We start from the raw sequence: 24,798 nt of genomic DNA, 5'->3' as shown, positions 1-24,798 counted from the left end.
ATCAGCCTTTCTGCCAACACCGTGGTAGAGCACATTTCTGATCTGTCAAGTGACATATATGATCAACTGTGTGAGAAAGCAGTATTTCAGTGTATATTCAGTGGCTCTTGATGAGACCACAGACATCACTGACACTGCCCAACTCGCAATAAATGTTTGTGGTGTTGATGACAATTTTGAAGTGATGGAGGAGTTGCTCACAGTAATTCCACTGTATGGCCAGACCACCGCTAAGGAATTATTTTACCAGCTGTGTGATGCCATTGAGAATGCCTGTTTGCCATGGAAGAGCTGTGTTGGAATAACAACTGATGGAGCCCCACCAATGATGGGGAGGAAGAATGGACTGGTAGCACTTGTAAAAAATACTGGAAGTGGAGGGTGTGGAGGAGGCCATAGCTCTGTACTGCATTATCCATCTGCAGGCCCTTTGCAGCAGATGCCTGAAGTTCGACAATGTGATGTTTGTCGTTGTGAAATGCATCAACCAAATCAGATCTTTTTTGGAGGAAATGCAGTCAGAATATGGGGATGTGCTCTACTTCACTGAGGTACGTTGGCTCAGCAGGGGAAACGTGTTGAAGAGATTTTTTTGAGTCGAGAGCAGAAGTAAAAGACTTCATGGAGATAGACGGGGTTGCTGTTCCTGTGCTAAGTCTCACGACAAAAATTTCGGTCGAATAATTCCCCCAAGATACGATCAAAATTTCGTGATGCCACCAATTCAAATGGCCATGACACTGTCTTTTTTGCATCTCTTTAGTGTATAAAATATTTCTACGACCACTGGGCGGACTTTGCATTTCCCCAACCGCCTGCTTTTTCCTCGTGTTGGTTACATTTACATAGCGGGTAAACAATATTACTATTGATCGGCAGAGCTCTACAAAGGAAAGGCTCAAGATCAGGGGAATAGTTAGTGTTAATGATCCTACTGTTGCAGCACCAGTGCAAACATGCCTGAAGGTATACTTGAAGGAGAACTGCATTGTTGTGTACAAAGGACCACGAAAAACAACTACCCTAACTCTACGAGACATGGGGTCTTTGTCGTCTCTTCTACGAGGGCAGCACTTCACATGTGGCCACTCGATGACCTGGCAAGCTGCAATATAGGCACACGCCAGCTCGTCTCCTCATTCGCTCCAATGGGAGACATCCCCGCCAATTTGCATGTGTTCCGCTCTCGTCACTCTAGCTCGCACCCCCGTAGACGATTATCCAACCGGAGTGCCAAGGCGAATAGCTCCCCCAGCGCGGTCTGGTCATCCCGAGCAGCCTGCTCATCCTTGATCGTGCGAGTAAGTCCACATCGAAAGATAGCGCATAGTGCTGCGTTGTCAAATCCACATTCCACAACCAAATTTGAAATTGAATCATGTAGTCAGCCACGGTCAGATTGCCCTGAACAAAGGCAGCTACCTGCTTCCCTGTCCCTGACCGGTTGATCAAAAAACAAAATGTTCTAATATAGAAGCAACGCCTAAACACTCCATCAGGGAGTATCAAAAATCATCCAGAGGTGACGAAAAGTGAGAAAAAATTAATAAATGACTGCATCAAAAGGAACTGAAAAACCTTGTAAATGAAATTTGTTTTGTAATGTTATAAAAAAAATGACTGACTAAAAGTAGGGCTTCACACTTGGTAGGGTTTAAAGTCAAGCCTCAGAGTAGGGTTTTAAACTAAACTTTCCCAAGATTCAAACCCACTTTTTCACTTTTTTTGTGTAGCATCTCTAACTTGTCTTCTTTGGTAACAAAAGATTCGGAGTGACCCGTAATGTTGAAAAATCAACCAGAATCCTTTATCATTAGGAAGTACGACAAACGATCAAAAGTGACTAAAAGGATCAACAGGATTTGAATAAAAATACATTAAATGTGACCCAAATGTCAAAAGGTCAACATGAAAATGACTCCAAATCTTTATTTGATCAAAAAGAAAAAGGAAATGACCAAAAACTCAGAAAAAAATAGAGGAAGAAATGCCAGATATATAGAAAGTGACCCAAAAAAGTAACAGAGTGGCACTAAATGCTGAAAAAAAACGGGTAAAAAACAGGGTGTGACACAAAATTGATTGGATTAGATAACTATTCATCCCGTGTTTGGGAAATTTCATTGTAACAGTAGCAAGAGGCTGAGAATGCAGAAATAGGAAAGGCATAGTTACACATATTTACAAGTTAGACAATACAGTCGGCAAGGCCACAGAACAACAAAGCACAAAGCAAAGCAAACTATATGGGATCATTAAGAATCACCAAATCAAAACATTAAGACAGAAAAGCAGCAAAAACACAAAAGCAAGAGCGGACGGAGCTTCCAGCAACTTGAGCGGCACCATCTTGGTTGCAGTAGCAAAAACAGATATAAACTCAAGAGAAATACGTTGTTCAGTTGGAAAAAACTGGAACCACACACAGCTTCCTGTGTGCGGTTCCAGTTTTTTCACAAGATGGGGAACTTCTGCAGACTGTGACCGAGGTAGAAAATATGCAGTCACTCTTCCAATCTTTTCAAGCTTATCCGCACAGTTCTTCAGTAGTGTGGAGCTGAAGAATAGAACAACAGTAGCAGAGTAGAACCCCTTGACTGAGCTTCAGGCCTGATAAGCGCCGACAGTTCTTCCATCTGATCTCATGATGGAATGGTTGGTCTGAAGCGTTGCTATTTCTCCCGGCACTTTTGTTCAGCTCTGAATTTCCAGCGGCATTGAGGTGTTGCCCCTTCTTCTACGTATTGTAACAGCTAGTCCCCTGCGTATGCCAGCGTATGCATGGCTGAATGGTTCCAAAAAAGAAGTAGCAAAAAGAAGCCAGGCTAACAGAACAAAGAAAGTTGTAAAAACATCAAAGTAAAAAGTATAAAGTACAAAGTAAAGTAAAAAGGAATATATTAAGAAATATTAAATTGTAATTAAAAAAAACATAGAAAGGCTGTAAAACACAAAAAACAAATGAGAGTGGACAGAGCTACTGCCACTGGCTGCAGTGTGACGGTGCCATCCTGGAAAAAATGATAGGCCCCTTAACAAATAACATGAAAATGAATAGTCGACGGTTCAATCCTAGGTTCGGACTGTCTTGTGTGGAGTTTGTCTGTTCTCCCTGAGCTTGCGTGGCGAACATGAATGGTAGGCTGTTTGAGTTTGATTCATTTAACAAGGGGCAATTAATATGCACATATTAACAAAATATTCATGTTAATGAACATGTTTAAGTTAATATGTGAGCTGAGGGCTAATTTCCATCTTTATTGAACGCCTTCTGGTGCAAACTTACATATTTACAAATATATGTTCATTAATGATAGATCTGAAATACACTTTAGGAGCAGGTTAAAAAAGAGTGAGATCAATTTAATAGGAAAGGGGTTTATTACCAAACTGCAATGTGGAGAGTGAAAGCTCTAACAGTGGAGTGCTGTTCAGCGCGATGTTCCTGCATTGTCGTCATCATTGACTTGACAAAAAGCCTAGTAGTCATCATACCCTCAGCAGCGTATGACGAAATTGTATAGTGCTTCTCCACAATTTCGTCTTCCCAGGCAAGACCCATTTATGACATAATCATATTTGTTAGCTCTCCCCCTCCTTGAGCGCCATCAATCCGGCGACTGCAAGTTGCCTCACAAGAATAAGATGGATCACTTACCTTTCACTGTCTTCTTACTTACCCTCCCCCAGTCAGCCTGTTTGTCCGTGCTTTGTAGGACCTGTAGCGTCTGCCAGATGGAAGCAACTGGAACAGGCCGTGTCCAGGATGGTATGGGTTCCCAACAATGGACCCGTCTCTTCTGAGGTACCGGGGGTTGGCAATGTCTTCCAGTGTTGGCAGAGAGCAGCCGACGATCTTCTGGGCAGTGTTAATCACCCTCTGCATGGCTTTTTTTGTCTGCTGCTGTGCTTCCGGCATACCACACTGTAATGCAGTAAGCCAGGATGCTCTTCACAGTGGCTCTGTAGAAGGTTGCCAGAAGCTTGGTGTCCAATTTGTTCCTTCTCAGTACCCAGAGAAAGTGGAGTCGTTTCTGGGCCTTCTTCACTACCCCTGTGGTGTTTGTAGACCAGGAGAACCTATCCATGACATGGACTCGCAGAAATTCGAAGGACTGGACCCTGTCTACACATACTAATGAGGAGTGGGGCCATGTCTGTGCTGTGCTTGCGAAAGTCCAGGATTATTTCTTTAGTCTTTGTGGTATTTAGTGTAAGATTGTTCGCCGAGCACCAAAGAGACAGTTTGTCGACCTCGTCTCTGTAAGCCGACTCATCACAGCCTGAGATGAGTCCGATCACAGTGGTGTCATCGGCAAATTTGATGATGGAGTTTGTCTGGTGGGCTGGTGTGCAGTTGTATGTGTACAGGGAGTACAGGAGAGGACTCAGTACACTGCCTTGTGGTGAGCCTCTGCTCAGTGTAATGGAGGAAGAGAAGTGTGGACCCACTCTGACAGTTTCTGGTCGGCCAGTCAAGAAGTTCTTTATCCAGTCAAGTCAAGTGGTACACAAAATGAATGAATAACTTGAATAGGTATAGGAAGTGACCCAAAAGTGTCCTAAATTCATTAGGGAGTGATTCTAAATCAACACGAATTGACCGGTAATGAACATTAAGCTATCTAAAATGCCCAACAATCAACAGCTATTGTCTAAATATTAACAATAGTTCAGGGGTGGCCAACCTGCGGCTCCCGAGCCACATGCGGCTCTTTGCCCGGTTTCATGCGGCTCTTACGTCCATATCAAAGTTTGTATTTGTGTTTTATTTTTATTTGCGTGTGCACTTCGCTTGAGTTCAATACGGTATTTTCGTCCAATGCGCATGTGCTTGGGATGAAAATACCTCAAAGTTTCCCAGTAGGAGCAAACTCATTTGAGTAAACATTTTTAACAGAGTGGGAGAGCTCCCGTGAACCAGATGCGACAATGAACGGCGTCGCGCACACAAAAAGTATCCCAAAGATCCAGCGTCGGCTGAAAAAGCCACATCCCCTGCGAGGCAGACCAATGGCGAGAGTGCTCAGCCGGGAGCAGCCAATAGGAGAGCGAGGCGTACACCACGTGGTGGGCGCGCTAGTTAAAAGCCATTCATAATAAATGACAGCTCACAAGGAGCGAATGTTGCGCAAAAATAGGCTCTGATTTTATGCCAGAAGTCCCACTAAGTAACATGCATAGTAAAAGAAAAACGCTATTGTAAATTATTATATTTTTGTTTGTGGACTTGGTTGAACTGAGAGTTTGTCTGTGTGAGACAGTGCACACAATGTTCATTGTTGATAATGACTGGCCTGTGCTGTTAGTACTGTAGGAGTCAATTTATGTCATTACTATGCTGGTGTGTGACATTTACAATAAATCTGGCTGAGCAAAGGTATGTGTGTGATGTGGCTCTTTGTGGTAACACAGTAAAAAATGCGGCTCTTGGTCTCTGACTGGTTGGCCACCCCTGCAATAGTTGATATGTAAATGCATTAAATTTAACATGGAGTTGTCAAATATAAATAAACCACAATCAGGGAACCAAAATGAACTCATTGTCTCCCATTTACATCACTACATGTCCAATTAATTTGTCCCAAAGGGGACGAATGAAAAACGATGTTGACACTAAGGAATGGCTAAATTTGCAACTTGTTTGCTTTACATAGATTTTGATCAGGAATCGCGCCACGGACTTGGATGCCCGCATGTATGACGGTACTACACCCCTCATCTTGGCTTCCAGGCTAGCGGTGGAGGGGACAGTTGACACGCTCATTAACTCTCACGCCGATGTCAATGCCGTGGATGATTTTGGTAAAAAATAAATAAATAAATAAAAATCACAAGATGCTATTTCTAGATTTTTCCCCTGTTTATCATTTGTCATTTCCTCATCTAATCCAGTTTTCTGAACCGCTTTATCCTCATTAGGGTCGTGGGTGTTGCTTGAGCCAATCCCAACTGTCCCCGGGCCAGAGGCTTGATTTTTATCATTTCCTCATCTAATCCAGTTTTCTGAACCGCTTTATCCTCATTAGGGTTGTGGGTGTTGCTTGAGCCAATCCCAGCTGTCCCCGGGCCAGAGGCGTGATTTTTATCATTTCCTGTTCATTTGAATTGTGACCGGACGTTTGGTCGCTGGTCTTTTTGTCGCTGCTCTTTTGGTCCCCGTTGGTCGATGGTCTTTTAGTCCCCGGTATTTTGGTAGCCGGTCTTTTGGTCGCCGTTAGGGTTAGGTTTAGGTTTAAGCTTAGGTTTCGGTTTAGGTTTCGGTTTAGGTTTAGGTATAGGCTTAGGTTTAGGCTTAGGTTTAGACATAGGTTTAGGCTTAAGTTTAGGCTTCGGCTTAGTTTTAGTTTTAGTTTTAGTTGTCCCTTTACCTTTACCTTTACCTTTACCTTTCCCTTTCTCTTTCTCTTTCCCTTTCCCTTTCCCTTTCCCTTTCCCTTTCCCTTTACCTTTACCTTTACCTTTACCTTTACCTTTACCTTTACCTTTACCTTTACCTTTACCTTTACCTTTACCTTTACCTTCACCTTTACTTTTACTTTTACTTTTACTTTTAATTTTTTTAGTTTTAGTTTTACTTTTACTTTTAGGTTTAGGTTTAGGCTTAGGTTTAGGTTTAGGCTTAGGCTTAGGCTTAGGCTTAGTTTTAGGCTTAGGCTTAGTTTTAGGCTTAGGCTTAGTTTTAGGCCTAGGCTTAGTTTTAGGCCTAGGTTTAGGCCTAGGTTTAGGCTTAGGTTTAGGCCTAGGTTTAGGCTTATGTTTAGGCCTAGGTTTAGGCTTAGGTTTAGGCTTAGGTTTAGGCTTAGGTTTAGGTTTAGGTTTAGGTTTAGGCTTAGGCTTAGGCTTAGGCTTTGGTTTAGGTTTAGGCTTTGGTTTAGGTTTAGGCTTTGGTTTAGGTTTAGGCCTTGGTTTAGGCTTAGGCTTTGGCTTAGGTTTAGGCTTAGGCTTAGTCTTGGGTTTAGGTTTAGGTTTAGGCTTGGGCTTGGTTTTAGGTTTAGGCTTAGGGTTTAATATCTAAGTACATTTGACAACCCTAACCTTAACGGCGACCAACGGGGACCAAAAGACCAACGACCAAACGTCCGAGCACCATTTAAACACGTTTATCTGGCAGTTCTTATACATTTTCTATCAGTTCCTATTATTTTTAGGGTAATTATAGGGTCTCTCTCCTCTTTATTTTTTTTATTCATCACTTCCTGCACATTTTGCAACATTCCATGGTCACTTTCTTTAATTTCTTGATAAGTTTCTATTGATTTGGAGGCATTTGTTTGTCACCTCTTGTTCATTACTCAATAGAGCCTTGACAGGCCACTTCCTGTGTATTTTTGTCATTTAATGTCCAGAAATGAAGAGAAAACTTTCAAAACCATTTAAACTCCCTATTGTTTTAAGGGCATTTCCACATAACTTCCGAATTACATTTCCGGTCCCTTCCTGATTATTTGCAGTCATTATTTTTGGGTCATTTCGGATCACTTCCTTTTATTTGTTAAGCATTCTTCCTTCTAACGCAGTCCGTACTTTCTCCAAGGTAAATCGGCGCTGCACTGGGCTGCCGCTGTCAATAACATGGAAGCCACCACCCTTCTTCTCAAGAGTGGGGCCAATAAGGATATGCAAAATAACAAGGTAGGCAAATTGGCACTTTGTAAGTAGGAAAAAATAATCTATAAGCCCTCTCTAGAGAAAAATAAATAAATAAAAAATATGTAAATATGGCTTGCAAGTAACTTAAAATCCAAATTATCTATAAATATCATCCAAATGTTTTGTGTAGATTTTCGGTCTTTTCTTGTACATTCTGGATTATTTGCTGTTTATTAAAAGGTCGACTTTCACAGATTTCAACACAACAATTAGAAGAATAGTCTCTAAGAGTGTTACAAAAAAAAATGATCAGCACTCACACAGATTCATAATTATTGAAATTGTAGCTAAAAAATCATTCATGTAATTTGGCCATCAGCTTTCTTAAAAAACACTAACTTTACGAGAGTACAGGAGAGGGCAGATACCCAGGGGTGTACGTAATTTATTTAAAGGATTACTCAAACAAAGTCTGCATTGGTTTTCTCGTGGTACTCCGGTTTACTCCTATGTTCCAAAAACGTGCATGGTAGGCTGGTGGGACAATCTAAATTGCCCAAAGGTATGCCTGTGAGTGTGAATGTTTTTTTTGTCTCCTCGTGCTCTGCGATTGGCTGGCCACCAATTCAGGGTGTCTACCTGTCTCGGGCCCGAATTCAGCAGGGATAGGCTCCAGAACCCCCCGCGACCCTAATGAGGAGAAAGTGGATTAGAGAATTAGAGCGAGAGAGATAAATGATACGTGTCTTCATTATATATATTTACTATTCTAATTGGTCGAACACAGAGGAGGCTCCCAAATGTTTTACTGACTTCTTTAGGAATATTCATTTTTTCCCACTGTCAAGTTTTAAAATGACTTCATATATCTTAAGAATGTTGACACTTGTTTGATGCAGCAGAGCCTGCAGAACTTATTGTGAAGGCTTTGGGGAAGATTTCTGACCCTTGCAACAAATAATGACTGAAATGTGAACCGTTAAATGCTTCAATATGAAAACACACATCTGGAAGCAGTGGAACCAGGGAAAAGCAATGAAAGGAAGCTTATAGAAAATTTTAAATTATTAAAGTATTCATGGACAAAATATAATTAAAATCAGTCTGTTATTCACGTTTCTTAGGCCAGCAGAGAACGCCTTGAACGCCCTGATGGCACATCACTGATTAAACATATTTTTGAGTGTGTCTGTATCGTAATCCAACTTAATTAATTTTTTTTTATATTATGTTGCAAGCGCGTTGCGACATAAGGCAAAACGTCTCTCTCTACCTCCCCCTCTCTCTGTTCCATTTCTCTCTCTCCCCTCCGTGAAATTTGTATAATTGTATTACTTTTAAACACATTTTAGTACTATTAATCCACTAATTAGTTTTAACTTTTTTAATAAATCGTGAATTAGAACAAATAAAAATGTTTTTCCAATCCAATATCCTGTTTTTGGTGTTTTTTTTTCAGATGCTTGGAACAAATGAATTTGTTTTTAGTTCATTCCTATAGGAAACGTTCATTTGAGTTACGAGTAAATCAACATGCGAGCTCAGTCCCGGAACGAATTAAGCTCGTATCTTGAGATAGCAATCTTGGGACTTGGGAGGTCGTGAATCGGTGGTCCGAATAATTTGAAGATGTCCTCTACACCGACACGCCTTCCCATGAAGAAGCCATGACGGACGTTTGGTCGTCGGACAGTTCACCGAATGGACGTTTCGTCAAACGGACGTTTCGTTGAACGGACATTTCGGCAGACGGACATTTTGTCGGAACAGACGATTGTCGACAAATTCAGCGCCGGATATTTTGTCGGACAGACAATTCGTCGCCGGATTCACTCACTCTCAAAATTATAGTCATGAGAGACACTACGTCGTCGGACGCTATATTATTCCCAGAATGCAGCATTACTGATATTAAGACAATCTCCCGTCAACAAAATGTCCGGGCCATTAAACAACTAAAAGTCTCAGTATAAACTTTTAGCCTGCGACAACACCTTGCACGACCAGGCATGTGTCCGGCGACCAAACGTCTGTGTACCAAACGTCCGTCGACCAAACGTCCGGCGACCAAACGTCTGTGTACCAAACGTCCGTCGACCAAACGTCCGTCGACCAAACGTCCGTCGACCAAACGTCCGTCGACCAAACGTCCGTCGACCAAACGTCCGTCGACCAGACGTCCGCCGACCAGACGTCCGTCGACCAGACGTCCGTCGACCGAACGTCCGTCGACCGAACGTCCGTCGACCGAACGTCCGTCGACCGAACGTCCGTCGACCGAACGTCCGTCGACCGAACGTCCGTCGACCGAACGTCCGTCGACCGAACGTCCGTCGACCGAACGTCCGTCGACCGAACGTCCGTCGACCGAACGTCCGTCGACCGAACGTCCGTCGACCGAACGTCCGACGACCGAACGTCCGTCGACCGAACGTCCGTCGACCGAACGTCCGTCGACCGAACGTCCGTCGACCGAACGTCCGTCGACCGAACGTCCGTCGACCGAACGTCCGTCGACCGAACGTCCGTCGACCGAACGTCCGTCGACCGAACGTCCGTCGACCGAACGTCCGTCGACCGAACGTCCGTCGACCGAACGTCCGTCGACCCAACGTCCGTCGACCGAACGTCCGTCGACCCAACGTCCGTCGACCCAACGTCCGTCGACCCAACGTCCGTCGACCCAACGTCCGTCGACCCAACGTCCGTCGACCCAACGTCCGTCGACCCAACGTCCGTCGACCCAACGTCCGTCGACCCAACGTCCGTCGACCCAACGTCCGTCGACCCAACGTCCGTCGACCCAACGTCCGTCGACCCAACGTCCGTCGACCCAACGTCCGTCGACCCAACGTCCGTCGACCCAACGTCCGTCGACCCAACGTCCGTCGACCCAACGTCCGTCGACCCAACGTCCGTCGACCGAACGTCCGTCGACCGAACGCCCGTCGACCGAACGCCCGTCGACCGAACGTCCGTCGACCAAATGTCCATCAACCAAACTTTGTTTAGGGATGTAGTGCTTTCATTGTGTCCCCGAAATGAAAGTTTACAGTCTTTCAAACTTTTTAAGATTTCCCTATTTATCTTTACCTTTTTGTTGTTGCGCTCCGTTTCCCTGCCCACTTGCTCGCTGAACTGTAATTCCACTCGGGTTTCCTCAAAAGTTTTGGAGAGTACCGTTGCTTGTAAGTGACCGGCAGTGCTTTGGTGTCTCGTTGCTGCTTTGGTTAAACAAGTGAAATTTGTTAATTCCTGTGTTGCTCCAAACACATGTCGAACGGTGGCCAATAACAAGCACTGCCAACAATACAATTTGCAGTGTTCCTCGAAGCGCGTGAGCCAGGGGTAGCGCTCGTAGTTAGCGGACTGAAAATAGCAGACAAACCCTTTTCCTTGTTGTAACAGGCTTGTTTGCTTCGGAGTTAACCACCCTTTCTTAATGATGTCCATTTTTTTCTTGAAAAGTCCGTCTGGAAAATGGCTTATTCAGCAAATCTGCAACCAAATCCTTTCATTTTCTTCTGTCTCTCGCAGGCTCACTTTGGCCCGCCTACTCTATTACTAGCCAATCACAGTTGGTGAAAGCCTATGAGAAGGCCTTTGTGTCACCAAATCGAATCCTGATTGGTTAAAGCTACAGTCTTATCGAAGCTTGTTTCATGCCGCAGAGCCTGCAGAACTGATTGTTAAGGCCTTGAGGCAGATTTCTGGCCCTGGGAACGAATAAATGATTATGATTCCCCGTACAAACCCCCCAAAAAACGTACAAACACCGTACGACGCATGTTTACTCGCGGTAACTCGTTTCTTACTAGGTGGCTCCTCCATGCTTGCTTCCACGATGTATTTACTCCATGTATATCTACGCATGCGCATGTCATCCTTTATCGATATTGCCGTGCGCACCGCTAAAAAAATACATACGATTGAGGATAATTTTTGCTGATATACCGTGACAATAGTAACGATTGATCACAGTAGCGTAGTTGGCTAGCAGCCCTAGAGACTATCTGGATTTTAGCCACAATGGTCTCGTTGAGATCGGTTTTTAATAAATATTGGCGAATTAAACAAAAAATCCCCGTACAAAAGTCGGTGTACGGCGTGCATGATTTGAAATGGTAAAAAAAACGTATAAAATACGTGTAAAACGTACAAGTTGACAGGTATGGAAATGGGTTTGGTTAAATGCTTAAATATGAAAATACACAAATGAAAGCAGTGCAACCAGGGAAAAAGCAATGAAAGGAACCTGACACTTTGAAATTATTTAATAATTATTCATGGGCAAAATGCAATTAACATCCGTCTGTGATTCAGATATTTCTACGGCCAGCAGAGAAGGCCCTGAAGGCCCCTGACGGCAAACCACTCTGGCTTTTTGACCAGCAGAGAAATGAGAAGCAAACTGTTTTTTCTGTTTTTTTTGGGTTAATTATACAAAGGAAAGTACTATGGATTATGGATCAGTGAAGCCAAATCTATTGAATTCAATAATATTCCGCCTGAGGTCCTAGGTTTCCAGATTTCTAGATATATTTCTGGGGCACTTTCTTACATTTTGATACTTTTTAAGGTCAGTTCCTGTGAATATTGGATTATTTCTTTTTACTATTTTCAATGAGTTAGATGTCCCCATATTGAGTTAATTTTGGGTCACCTTCTGGTTAATTTTAGGGCACCAAAATAAATATAGTCTTGATACTGGCACTATTTGATCTAATATCAACAGGAAGTAAATCCAAAATGCCCCCAAATCAACAGGGTTTCACTCTTCTTTAGGAAGTCAGTTTTAAGTACCCCCAAATTATCAGGAAGTGACCCAAAAGGCCCCCAAATAATCAGAAAGTTACCCAAAATGAACAGCTCTGAGTTGTGTTTTATACACAGGAGGAAACCCCTCTTTTCCTGGCAGCCCGGGAAGGGAGCTACGAGACATGCAAACTCTTGCTGGAGCACTTTGCCAACCAGGAAATCAGCGACCACATAGACCGCATCCCACGGGATGCCGCCCAGGAGTGCGTGCACCATGACATTGTGAGTCTGTTGGAAGGACGTGTTCCACTGCCAGCTTCTCCTGCCACCTGCCTCTCATCGGAAAGAGCAGTGAAGCTGCCCCGCAAAGCCAAGCCATGCCACATTGACACCAAAGGGAAAAGGAGGAGCCCACAGGCAGAGGTGAGGTGGATGGGGTCGGGGATGGGGTCGGGGATGGGGTCGGGGATGGGGTCGGGGATGGGGTCGGGGATGGGGTCGGGGATGGGGTCGGGGATGGGGTCGGGGATGGGGTCGGGGATGGGGTCGGGGATGGGGTCGGGGATGGGGTCGGGGATGGGGTCGGGGATGGGGTCGGGGATGGGGTCGGGGATGGGGTCGGGATGGGGTCGGGATGGGGTCGGGGATGGGGTCGGGGATGGGGTCGGGGATGGGGTCGGGGATGGGGATGGGGTCGGGGATGGGGTCGGGATGGGGTCGGGGATGGGGTCGGGATGGGGTCGGGGATGGGGTCGGGGATGGGGTCGGGGATGGGGTCGGGGATGGGGTCGGGGATCAGGTCGGGGATCTGATCGGGGATCTGATCGGATCGAGGATCGGATCGAGTATCAAGGATCGGGTCGAAGATCGGGTCGAGGATCGGGTCGAGGATCGGGTCGAGGATGGGGTCGTGGGTGTGATGGAATCGGGTGGGGGATCGGGTCGAGGATCGGGTCGAGGATGGGGTCGTGGGTGTGATGAAATCGGGTGGGGGGTCGGGTCGGGTGGTAGGTTTATGAATAATTCCCCTTCTGATGTAATCATCTATCACTCCAGGCAGACTTCTTATTCAATTATTGACATTTAATTGAATAGATTGCATCATGGATAAGGACCTTAAGAGAAAATACAGAAGAGCAACAAGACTTCCCCTTGCTTTCAAAGTATCCTCTCGAACCGTAATTTGCGTAAGGCTTTAAGGCCATTAATTAAAACAATCACAAGGTTGTTGATTAATTCAACATGCGTCAGCAAAAACAACATCTGTAACTATACGAACAATCAAGGTATTTTAACAATAACAGAACAGGAAACTAAAAACAACCCTCATTTGGATTAAAACAATCACGCCTTCATTTGACCTAACAATCATATAACAATTACATAAAGAAGCCCCAAGTGTGTCAGGAGGTAGGCACACTATACAAGTGTTATAGAAGTCGCAGATATCCCGAGTCCTTGCTGCCTCCTGATCAACAGCCCTCAGAGCCCGATACTGGGTGAAATGTAGGATAAACAATCCTTGGATAAGAAGTCCACGTGAGAGTGGACCAGGCGGCTGTTTATGACCTCGAGCCGAACAATAAGAAGAATGATTTAACAAAGAAATGGAATTACTACACATATATGTATAATAGTAATCCAGAATAAACCCAACAGGGTCGGGGATCGGGTTGGGGATCGGCCGGGGTTTCGGGTCGGGGATCTGGGATCGGGTAGGGGATCGGATATCGCATCAGTGATTGGATTAAGGTTTAGATTTTTATTCGGTTGGACTGGATTAAAATTTAGATTTTTATTCGATTGGATTCGACTGGATTGAGGTTTAGATTTCGATTGGATTTTGATTGGATTGGATTAAGGATTAGATTTTGATTGATTTGGATTGTATTGTATTAAGGATTAGATTTAGATCAGATGAGGTGAGATTGGTAAAATGGAGATTGGATGAGGTGCTGTTCGATGAGGTGCGATTTGATTGGGTGAGATTTGATTGGTTGAGATTTGATTGGTTGATATTTGATTGGTTGAGAGTTGATTGGTTGAGATTTGATTGGTTGAGATTTGATTGGTTGATATTTGATTGGTTGAGAGTTGATTGGTTGAGATTTGATTGGTTGAGATTTGATTGGTTGAGATTTGATGAGATTCAATTACTGTATTTACTTGCTGAAGATGGTGCCCCCACGGCCTGACTTCGGATAAACAGAAGAAGAGGTGACCAGCCAATCACAGGGCACAAGCAGAAGGACAACCAGTCGCACTCACACCCCTACTTATAGGCAATTTAGTCCAATCATCCAGCCTACCAAGGAATATTTTGGGAATGTGGGAGGAAACCGGAGTACCCGGAGGAAACCTACACAGGCCCGGGGGACAACATGAAAACTCCACACAGGTGGACTGACATGGACTTCAACCCAGGACTGTGCGGCTGACGCGCTAAGCACACACTCCACTGGGCCGCCACTGGTAACTGTTTATGATTTATTCTCAAAAGAATGTTGCCAGTAAAGTTGCCAGAAGTTGTACTCAAGAAGGAATGCTATCTTATCTCATTTTCTGAACCGCTTTATCCTTACTAGGGTCGCGGGAGTTATTGGAGCCTACCCCAGCTGACATGGGGCCTGAGGCAGGGGAAACCCTGAATTGGTGAATTGGTGGCCAGCTAATCACAGGGCACAAGGAGACAAACGTATTAAACACAATTCAGTTCGACATATCTAGGTCATAGTAAATACATTCTTTATTCGTTTGTATTTTTGCCAGGATTTTTTGGCCAGGCCTAAATATTGAACTGGGAAATTCACAAATGTTTCCTGCTTCATTCCACTATATAAAACTAAGAGCACCCACATTTTGTGTTTATTCCTAATAAGTCAGTTGTTTTAACATTTTAGCACTAAGGAACAAGGTAATTAACTTTTCTGGGTCCCTCACTGGCATCTCTTTGTTTATTTTGGGGCATTTTAATAACTTCCTGTTAAATATAAATCACATTCAAGCTTCACTTCCTGTTTATTTTGCATAATTCCTGTTGATTTGGGAGAAGTTTTGGGTAACTTTCTGTTGATTTTGGGGTACCAAGACTTGTTAGTTTCCTTTTTTTTATTACTTTCTGATTTTTCTCAAAAGGTTACACACCTCTCCCCGCAAAACATCAAAAAGGAAGATCGGTTGGATACCTCGGGCATCCTGTCCCCGACCAACTCCTCATTGCCCTGCCTCCACCATATGCCGGCTGGCTGGCTCTCTGGCATGATGGGTGCCCTTTGCCCAAGGCCTCCTCCGATGACGGCTTACAGCGGCACGTGGATGGCAGCTTCCTACTTCCATTCTGCCGACCACCACTTTCTTACACCTTCACCCGGTTCACCCGATTGCTGGTCCAGCTGCTCACCACACTCCAATGTCTCCGACTGGTCGGAGGGGATCTCCAGTCCGCCCGCCAGTGTGATGGGGGGGACACTAGCCCGAGCACTTTAAGTGAATCGCGTGCGTAAAATCCTGTGCCAAAAAGGCACAACACTATAGATAGAAGACTTTCATCACAGAATTATCACATACACAGTATATTTATTCATTTGTTTTCAGAATCGTTTATCTTCTTAATGAGTGAGGGTGCTGGAGCCTATCCCAGCCAAGCACCAGGCGGGGGACACCCTGAATCGGTGGACAGCCAATCACAGGGCACAAGTAGAGGGACAATCATTCATGCTTACCCTCGTACCTAGGGGCGATTTGGAGCATTTAAACAGCCTACCATGCATGTTTTGGGGATGTGGTTGTGGAAATGCAGGCTGGAGATGATTAAGTTTGTTCTAAGGTTTTATTCCAGAATATTCTGGGGGCAGGTCAATTATAAACCCAGCTACGGTGGTATAATCCGACCAAAATACAGAAGGCAGATAAAGATGACTAGGAGGCCACAAGCAAGGTTACAATTTGTATGCATCAAATTCGAACATAACTTGAGCATTTTATCAGAAATTCTTCTTTGCTGATTAGAATGGGAGATTCTAAGGCTGCCTTTTGCAGTGAATGCTGGCCGCATCAGGATGGAACCGCTAAGATGATAGGCATCCTTCCAATGTCTGTGTTGAAGAGAGAATCATGCAAAGATGGACCGAGGAGACCAGCATAGTACTGAGGGACTGTTTTGAGACCACTGACTGGGAGGTGCTGTGCATGGGGAAAACATTGACAGCTTGACCCTCTGCATCAAAGGTTATATTAACTTCTGTGTTGAGAACATTGTATCCTCCAAGAAGGTCCGTTGTTACTCCAACAATAAGCTGTGGGTTACCAGGGATCTAAGGGCCCTCCTGAACAAGAAAAATAGGGCTTTTAGGTCTGGGGAGAAAGAGAGTCTGAAAATGGTTCAGAAGGAGCTGAAGAGAAGGATAAGGATGGAACGATCATTTAAAGGAGGAAGCTAGAGAACTCCAGAGAGGCAACACCAAAGAGGTCTGGAGTTGCTTGAGGACCATCTCGGGCCATGGAGGCAACAGTGAGAGAGACCCGGAGTCCGGAGACAGGGAGTGGACCAATGAACTGAATCAGTTCTTCAACAGAATCAGTCCTGACCCCCCAGACCAGAAGCAACTCTCCCCCCTCATTCTCCTTTTTCTCCCCCTCTTCCGCTGGTCTCTGCATCACTGTCAATCAGGTGATAAAACAGCTAGAGGAGATCAGCTTGACAAAGTGATTCTGCATATTTTCAACCTCAGCCCCACCTTGTGCAAATCTTCCTGTGTGGTCCTAGTTCCAAACACTGCGAACCCCGGGGAGCCAAACCACTTCAGGCCGGTAGCATTAACCTCTCACCTGATCAAGACATTGGAGAGGATTATCCCCAATCACCTCAGCCACCTGATGAATGCAGAGCTGGACCCTCTGCAATTCACCTATCATCCAGGCATGGGTAGAAAGATGCTACCACCTACCTGATGCACAGGTCTCTTTTACACCAGGAGAACACGGGAATCACGGTGAGAATAATGTTTTTTGACCTCTCCAGTGCGTTCAACACCTTTCAGCCGGTCCTAGTGAGAGGAAAACTGGAAGAGGCTGGAGTAAGAAACCACCTAGTCGCATGGATCAACGACTTCCTCACTGAGAGACCACAATATGTGAGACTCCAGGACTGTACGTCTGATGTGGTAGCTTGCAGCATGGAGTTCCACAAGGCAATGCTTTTCCCACTCCTCTTCTCCCTCTTCACATCAGACTTAAAAATAATTCAGACACCTGCCACCTCCAGAAGTTCTCTGACGACACCGCTATGTTGCACGAGTGAAATCCGGGAACGACCTGAAGTACAGGGTAGTCATCACAGTCTATCTATGTTGACTGGTGTAGGCAAAACCACCTTTACATCAACACCAGTAAGACAATGGAAATTGTCATCGACTTTCAGAGGACTCCTCAACAGACGACTCAGGTGAACATCCAGGGTACAGAAATTGACATCGTGGAGAATTTGAAGTACCTGGGTGTTCACCTCAACAAGAGACTAGACTGGTCCACAAACATAGATGCCCTGTACAAAAGGAGAGTCTACGGTCCCTTGGAGTGTGCTAGACACTGCTGAGGACTTTCTACGACACTGTGGTAACATCTACAGTGTTTTATGCAGTGGTCTGTTGGGGATGCAAGAGCACGGAGAGGGACAGGAAGAGGCTGATTAAGCTGTTCAGGAGGGCCAGCTCCTTTCTGTGCTGTCCTTTGCATGCTGCAGAGGAAGTGGGAGAGTGAAGAATGCTGACCAGGATGATGTCCATCATGGACAGCACTTCTCACCCCCTGCATGGGTTTGTGGAGTTCCTGTGAAGCTCTTTCAGCGATAGACTGCGGCACCCTCATTGCATCTGCTTCCTCAAATTCTTTCTCCCATCAGCTGTTAGGCTCTTTAGCAAAGAAATGGCTGTTTTAAGACCTACCGAATGCATGTATGTACATCTATGTGTATGTATATATGTGCTTCAATATGTATGTGTAAGTATATTTTGGATTGGATTGGATTGGATAACTTTATTCATCCCATATTCGGGAAATTACATTGTGGCAGTAGCAAGAGGGTGATTAGACAGAACAGATGTGCTTCTAGATCTATATGTGTGTATATATGTGCTTCTATATGTATGTGTATGTATAAATGTGCTTCTATATGTGTGTGTATGTATAAATGTGCTTCTACACCCTGAATCGGGACACCCTGAATCGGTGGCCAGCCAATCACAAGGCACAAGGTGTTACGGCTGTCACCCTGGGTATACATTATGTTGTAGGTTGTGTTGTTTTTGTGTTTGGTTTTGTTCTGCAGGTGCCTGGAGCTGTGGCACCCCTGTGGCAGAGCCCTGCCCAGGCCAACACAGCTGTAACGACTCCCCACTCATTTATCGTCCAATGCAGGTCCTCATCCTGCCCTTATTTAAACCCTCCTATTTTGCAGCTCTGGGCTCGACTGTCTGGCATGCAGGTTTTAAGGCAGTGGAGTCCTTACTTGCTTTAGAAGGCACCAATTGTCTAAAGTTACGTAAGTTTTGTTTTCCCCAGCTTCACCTGAGTGAGTATGATATTCATTGTTTATTTATTTATTGAGTATTTATGTGGATAAAGTCAATCATTTTAGGCTGCATAGGGGGACTTTAGATGAGTTTAGACACCCCGGAGTATACATATAGTTTGTTGCACTTATAAATGTAGCTCATTTCTATGTCAAGACTTTTATTCCATCAGTTCTGAGAGTGGCACCCTTAGGCCTTATTTCCTGTATTTTGGGGGTGTTCATTTGAACACCTCTCTGGGAGGGTGTTTTTTTACCTTTTTCATTTAAAGGTGCCACTTAAGTATCTTTTGCTTCCCCCATGTTCTCCCATAGTCCCGGTTTTCTGTGGACTTTGTTGTTAATAAATTATCACTTCATGTTAATTGCATTGTGTTAGTCTCATTGGCCGGTACAGCAATACCTTTACTTACGAGTGCCCCGACATACGAGCAATTTCAGATATACGAGTAAATTTTTCGAGCAAATATTTACCTCGGGATACGAGAAAAGTTTTGATATATGAACATAGAGCCAGGGGTGGTCAACGGCTACTTTGGAGAACAACATGGGCACTGTCTTTCCCGTCGCAACCCCCTCGTGTAAATGTCTCTATGAGCACTGGGTGGACATTTTTTCAGTGTTTTTTCCCCCATTAGTCAATGTAGAACGGCGGAGCTTGCTCGCCAATACGATATAAGTACTACTTCCGGTGCAAGTTGGCAAGTGGCCGTGCGTTATCATATTGTGAGGACATTTCTGTGCATAATTTTTGGAACATTTTGAAGGGGAGACAAAAGCAAACAACACTAGGTTCCTTTTAAAAACTGCAAAAAGTCATGGTGGAGGCGGAGAAAATAAAGCCAACCCTGGAGAAGAAACGTATAAAAATAGAATTAAATTTAGTTAGTTTTGAGTGTCTGTATCGTAATCCATGTTCATTTAAATATGTTTATGTTGCCGTGCAAAAAGTCTCTCTCACTCGCTCTCTCTTTCTCCCCTCCACAAAATCTATCTAATTTTAGTACTATTAAACACCAGAACTACTAGTTATTCATTTCTGTTAATAGATGGTGAATTATAACAAATAAAAATGTTTTTCCATTCCAATATCCTGTTTTTGGTGTTTTTTTAGAGGGTTGGAACGAATTAATTTGTTTTGAGTTCATTTCTATGGAAAACCTTGATTTAAGATACAAGGATATCAACATACGAGCTCAGTCCGGCAAATCATTAAGCTTGTATCTTAGGGTACCACTGTACCATGAAATTAACCTTTGTCAACTTCAATGGGTTCCAGCCGCCACTCAGATGAAGACATGGCTGAGACTGAGGCAGATCTGGCGGGCCATGTAAACAAGATGTAGAACCACCTGTACCCCTTTCCTTCAAGACGGCTGTCGGCTCAGTGACCCGGAGAGATCCGGTCCACCTTGGTTCAGACAATTTTTGTTCAATCACGTTGAACCACAGACATAGTCATAACCGGCTTGATCTGGGAAACGTGGAAGGTGGGGTGGATGTGGAAGGGTGGTGGGAGCTTGAGGCGCACGGTACATGGGTTTATTATCCGTTTGATCCTGTAGGGGCCGATGAAGCGGGGAGACAGCTTCTAGGACTCAGTCTTTAAGGGAAGATCATGAGTGGACAGCTAAACATCTTGACCCACAACGTAGGCTAGTGCGGGGGCATGACGGCGGTTGGCCTGCCCTCGGGCATGGTTGGAAGCAAGCAGATATGGCCACATCTGGTCAGGTGTGCCTGGACGGACGGCACGGCAATCTCTGCTTCTAGAGAAGCGACTAAGGGGGGTTGGTAGCCTAGGGAGCACTTGAAAGGGGACATGTTGGAGGAAGCGATAGGGTTGGAGTTGTGGGCATATTCGATCCAGGGCAAATGTTCGCTCCAGGCGGTTGGGTCGGCATGGGTGGCGCAGCAAATCGCTACCTCCAACTACTGATTTGTGCGCTCACGCTGACCGTTTGACTGCGGATGATATCCCGAGGAGAGGCTTGCGGTGATCTTCAGGGCTGAACAGAAGGCAGACCAGACGTGCGAAGTAAACTGTGGACCCCGGTCGGAGACGATGTTGGCCGGAATTATATGCAGGCAGAAAACATGCTGCGTGTGGGGGGCGGCTTTCTCCTGGGTTGAGGGTAGTTTTCGGAGGTAGATGAAGTGGGCCGCCTTGGAAAACTGGTCGACTATGGTGAGTATGGCGGTGTTACCCTGGGACTTGGGAAGGCCCATAACGAAGTTGACCGCAATATGAGACCAGGGCCGACTAGGAATCTGGAGTGGGAGGAGTAGACCGGAGCTTGGCTTGGTGGTGGACTAGTTGCGTGGGCACACATGGCTGGCAGATACGAAAGATTGCGTATCTGCCCTTAATGTCGGCCACCAAAAGCATTGGCGCAATACCGTCTGTGTGTGGGCTACCCCCAGGTGGCAGGTCAGACAGGAGGTGTGGGCCCATTCTAGTACCTTGGACTACATTGAGATCGGAACATACAGGTCGTTCTGCATACCTCTTCTTGTGTCCGGTTCCAGCTCTTGGGCCCTCAATACCTCGGCCTGCAGCCCCGTCTTTATGCTATCCACCATGCAGGAGGGAGGAAGGATCGTTGGGGACTCCTCCTCCGAGTCCGGGGACTGAAAAACGTGGGATAGTGCATCCGACTTTCCGTTCCTGAAACCCGGGATATAGTTAAGTGGAAAATTAAACCTACTGAAAAACTTGGTCCACCTGGCCTGGCAACGGTTTAGCCTCCGGGCCGACTTGAGGTATTCCAGGTTCTTGTGCTTCGTCAGAACCATGAACGGCTGGCTAGCCACTTCCAGGTGGTGTCGCAATTCCTCCAGGGCCATCTTCACCACGAGCAGTTCCCTGTCTCCAATGCCGTAGTTGCGTTGAGCTGGGGACAGCCTTCGGGAAAAAATGGTGCAAGGGTGTAACTTCCTATCCACCTGCTTGCGCTGGGAGAGGACAGCGCCGACCCCCACCTCCGAGGCGTCGACCTCCACCTGGAACTGCAATTCAGGATCTGGGTGGGAGAGGACGGGAGAAACAGTGAAATGGGACTTCAGGTCACAGAACACTGCCTCCGCTGCGTCTGACCAACAGAACGGGACTTTCATGGATTTGAGTGCTGTGAGGGGGCGGCGACACAGCTACAGTTCCTAATGAAACGTCTATGGAAGTTTGCAAACCCCAAAAACGTTGCAACTCCCTTCTCCCCTTGGGTCTGGGCGACTGAGTCACGCCGTCCATCTTTTTGGTTTCCATCCGCTTTTCCACGGCGGCCACCACATACCCCAGAAAGGTGGTCTCCGATACGTGAAATTCACACTTCTCAGCTTTGGCGAACAGGCAGTTCTCCAGGAGACATTGCAACACCTGGCGCACATGCTGTATATGCTCCTCAAGGATGCGTGAAAAAATCAAAATGTCATCCAGATAAACGAATACAAATTGATTTAGCATGTCCCGGAGGACGTCATTGATCAGGGACTGGAACACTCCCGGGGCATTGCAGAGTCCAAAAGGCATTACCAGGTATTCAAAATGGCCCTGGGGGTGGAGAAGGCCGTTTTCCATTCATCCCCCTCCCGAATCCGGATCAGATGGTAAGCATTTCGGAGGTCCAACTTTGTAAAAATTCACGCGGGGTAAAATCCGAGTCGAGGAGTGGCAAAGGGTACCTGCTCCCGACCGTGATCTCAGTCAGGGAGGGTAGTCGACACAGGGGTGCAGCGAGCCGCATTTCTTGTCGACAAAAAAAAACCCTGCCCTACAGGGGAGGAGGAAGGGCGAATCTGTCCACATGCCAGCACCCCGGAGATGTAGTCATCCAGTGCCTCCCACTCTGGCCTGGAGATGTTGTAGACCCAGCGACTTGGAAGAGAAGCACCGGGCAATATGTCAATGTCACAGTCATAAGGGCGATGTGAAGGAGTGCCGGGGCCTGGTCCTCGCTAAACACGGCCACGCTTACTCCCCGCCATCGGCCGGTGCGGACACCTGCCGGCCAGCCACGCTCGCTCCTCGTCACCGGCCGGCGCGGACGCCCGCCGGACCGGTCATGCCCACGCCTCGTCATTAGCCGGCGCGGACGCCTGCAGGACTGACAATGCCTCGTTTCTGGTTGGCGCGGACAACCGCACGACTGACAATGCCTCGTCTCGTTTCTGGCCGGCGCGAACACCCACCGGATCGGTCATGCCCAACTCTCATCACCGACCGGCGCGGACGCCCGCCGACTTCTCGCTTCGCATGGACATTTGGCATTGGGACGTCTAGGATCCGTCCCTTAGTGATGAGGTACTCTCAAGAGCGGCTCATTTGCCCCTTCTGGCTGGATGTCATTTCATAGCAGCTGTTGACAATCCTTGATTGCTTCCTGATGTGGATATTTAAGTGTGACTGAAGCGTTGGTCACCATGAAGTAACTTCCTGCGTGACACGCCGTGTCACAGCATAGATCATTACAAAGTATTGTTCCCCATGCTTCGGTTCTGTTATGTTTGGGATATTCAAGCCCTAGTTGTTTTGTAAAGCTTTTTTGAGTCATTAAAAGCTACCACCATGAGAACAGCCCGTCCTTTTCCTTCATTCTCGCGAATGGGGCCAACGATAGTTCAGTGTCCTTACATGGAGCATTAGGTATGCAAGCGGGGGGACCTTTTTGCACCGGTGAATCTGCTGATGGGAGGAAGGATCTGTGGAAGCGCTCCTTCCTGCAATGAGGGTGCAGCAGTCTATTGCTGAAAGAGCTTCGGAGAGACTCCACAGACTCACAGGGGGTGGGATGTGCAATATCCTGGTCAGGATCCTTCGCTCTCCCACTTCCTCCAGAGTTCAAAGGACAGCCCAGAACAGAGCTGGCCCTCCTGATCAGCTTATTCAGCCTGTTCCTGTCCCTATCCATCCTCCCGCATCCCCAGACCACTCTATAAAACACTGTAGATGCCACCAAAGTGTTGTAGTAAGTACTCAGCAGTGTCTTGCACACTCCAAAGGACCGTAGACTGGGCATCTATGTTTGTGGACCAGTCTAGTTTGTTGTTGAGGTGAACACCCAGGTACTTAACTTTACCCTGGATGTTCACCTGAGCAGTTTGTTGAGGTGTCCTCCTAAAGTCCATGACCATTTCCGTTGTCTACTGGTGTTGATGTAGAGTTGGTTTTGCCTACACCAGTCAACAAAGGCTGTGATGACTCCCTTGTACTCCTCGTTCCCTTCCGTCACTTGTCCAACAATAGCAGTGTCATCAATGAACTTCTGGAGGTGGCAGGTTGTCTTTATATGTTTGAAGTCTGATGTTACGACTCCCCCTGATGGTGAGATATACAACGGGAGTCTCAACTACCACAGCAGAAGGGTTCAGTCAAGGATGAGTCAGACAAACACTGCAAGTAGCCTTCAGTGATATTTTATTGACAACGAAGTCCACCAAACGGGATAACATAGGGGAAGCAAAAGATATTAAAGTGGCACCCTCAAATAAACACGGTAAAAAACACCCTCCCACACAGGTGTTCAAATGAACACCCACAAAATACAGGAAATAAGGCCGAAGGGTGCCACTGTCAGAATTGATGTAATCAAAGTCTAGACAGGGGAATAACTACGTGTCTAAATGCAACAAAATATATGTATACCCCGGGGTGTCTAAACTTATCTCAACCCGAAATCATTAACTTTGCCAACATAAATACTAAATATAGTAAGGAGTAACGTACTCACAATATTAGGTGATGCTGGGGTAATTAAACTTTACTTAGCACTAAACAATGTGCTTTCTAAAGACTAAGGACTCCACTGTCTCAGCATTTTCCATCACAGGCAGCCAAGAGAGTCAAAGAGTGAACTGACAAATAAAAGGGTTTAAATAAGGAC

General features: G+C 45.8%; 1 protein-coding gene across 1 annotated transcript in view; it reads left to right on the top strand.

Annotated features, from left to right (window-relative positions):
• Positions 1–19,959, top strand: part of LOC144211930 (neurogenic locus notch homolog protein 1-like) — a 34,845-nt gene extending 14,886 nt beyond the window's left edge. The window contains exons 6-9 of the mRNA XM_077739506.1: positions 5,658–5,805; positions 7,538–7,635; positions 12,487–12,774; positions 15,487–19,959. Coding sequence (XP_077595632.1) covers positions 5,658–5,805; positions 7,538–7,635; positions 12,487–12,774; positions 15,487–15,837 — 885 coding nt within the window. The 3' untranslated portion in view covers positions 15,838–19,959. The remainder of the gene's footprint in view (positions 1–5,657; positions 5,806–7,537; positions 7,636–12,486; positions 12,775–15,486) is intronic.
• Positions 19,960–24,798: the final 4,839 nt, after the last annotated feature.

The sequence above is a fragment of the Stigmatopora nigra genome, chromosome 18 (genome assembly GCF_051989575.1).
Source record: "Stigmatopora nigra isolate UIUO_SnigA chromosome 18, RoL_Snig_1.1, whole genome shotgun sequence".
Lineage (NCBI taxonomy): Eukaryota > Metazoa > Chordata > Actinopteri > Syngnathiformes > Syngnathidae > Stigmatopora > Stigmatopora nigra.
The sequence above is the reverse complement of the archived record's forward strand: the minus strand, read 5'-3'. Positions and strand labels throughout refer to the sequence as shown.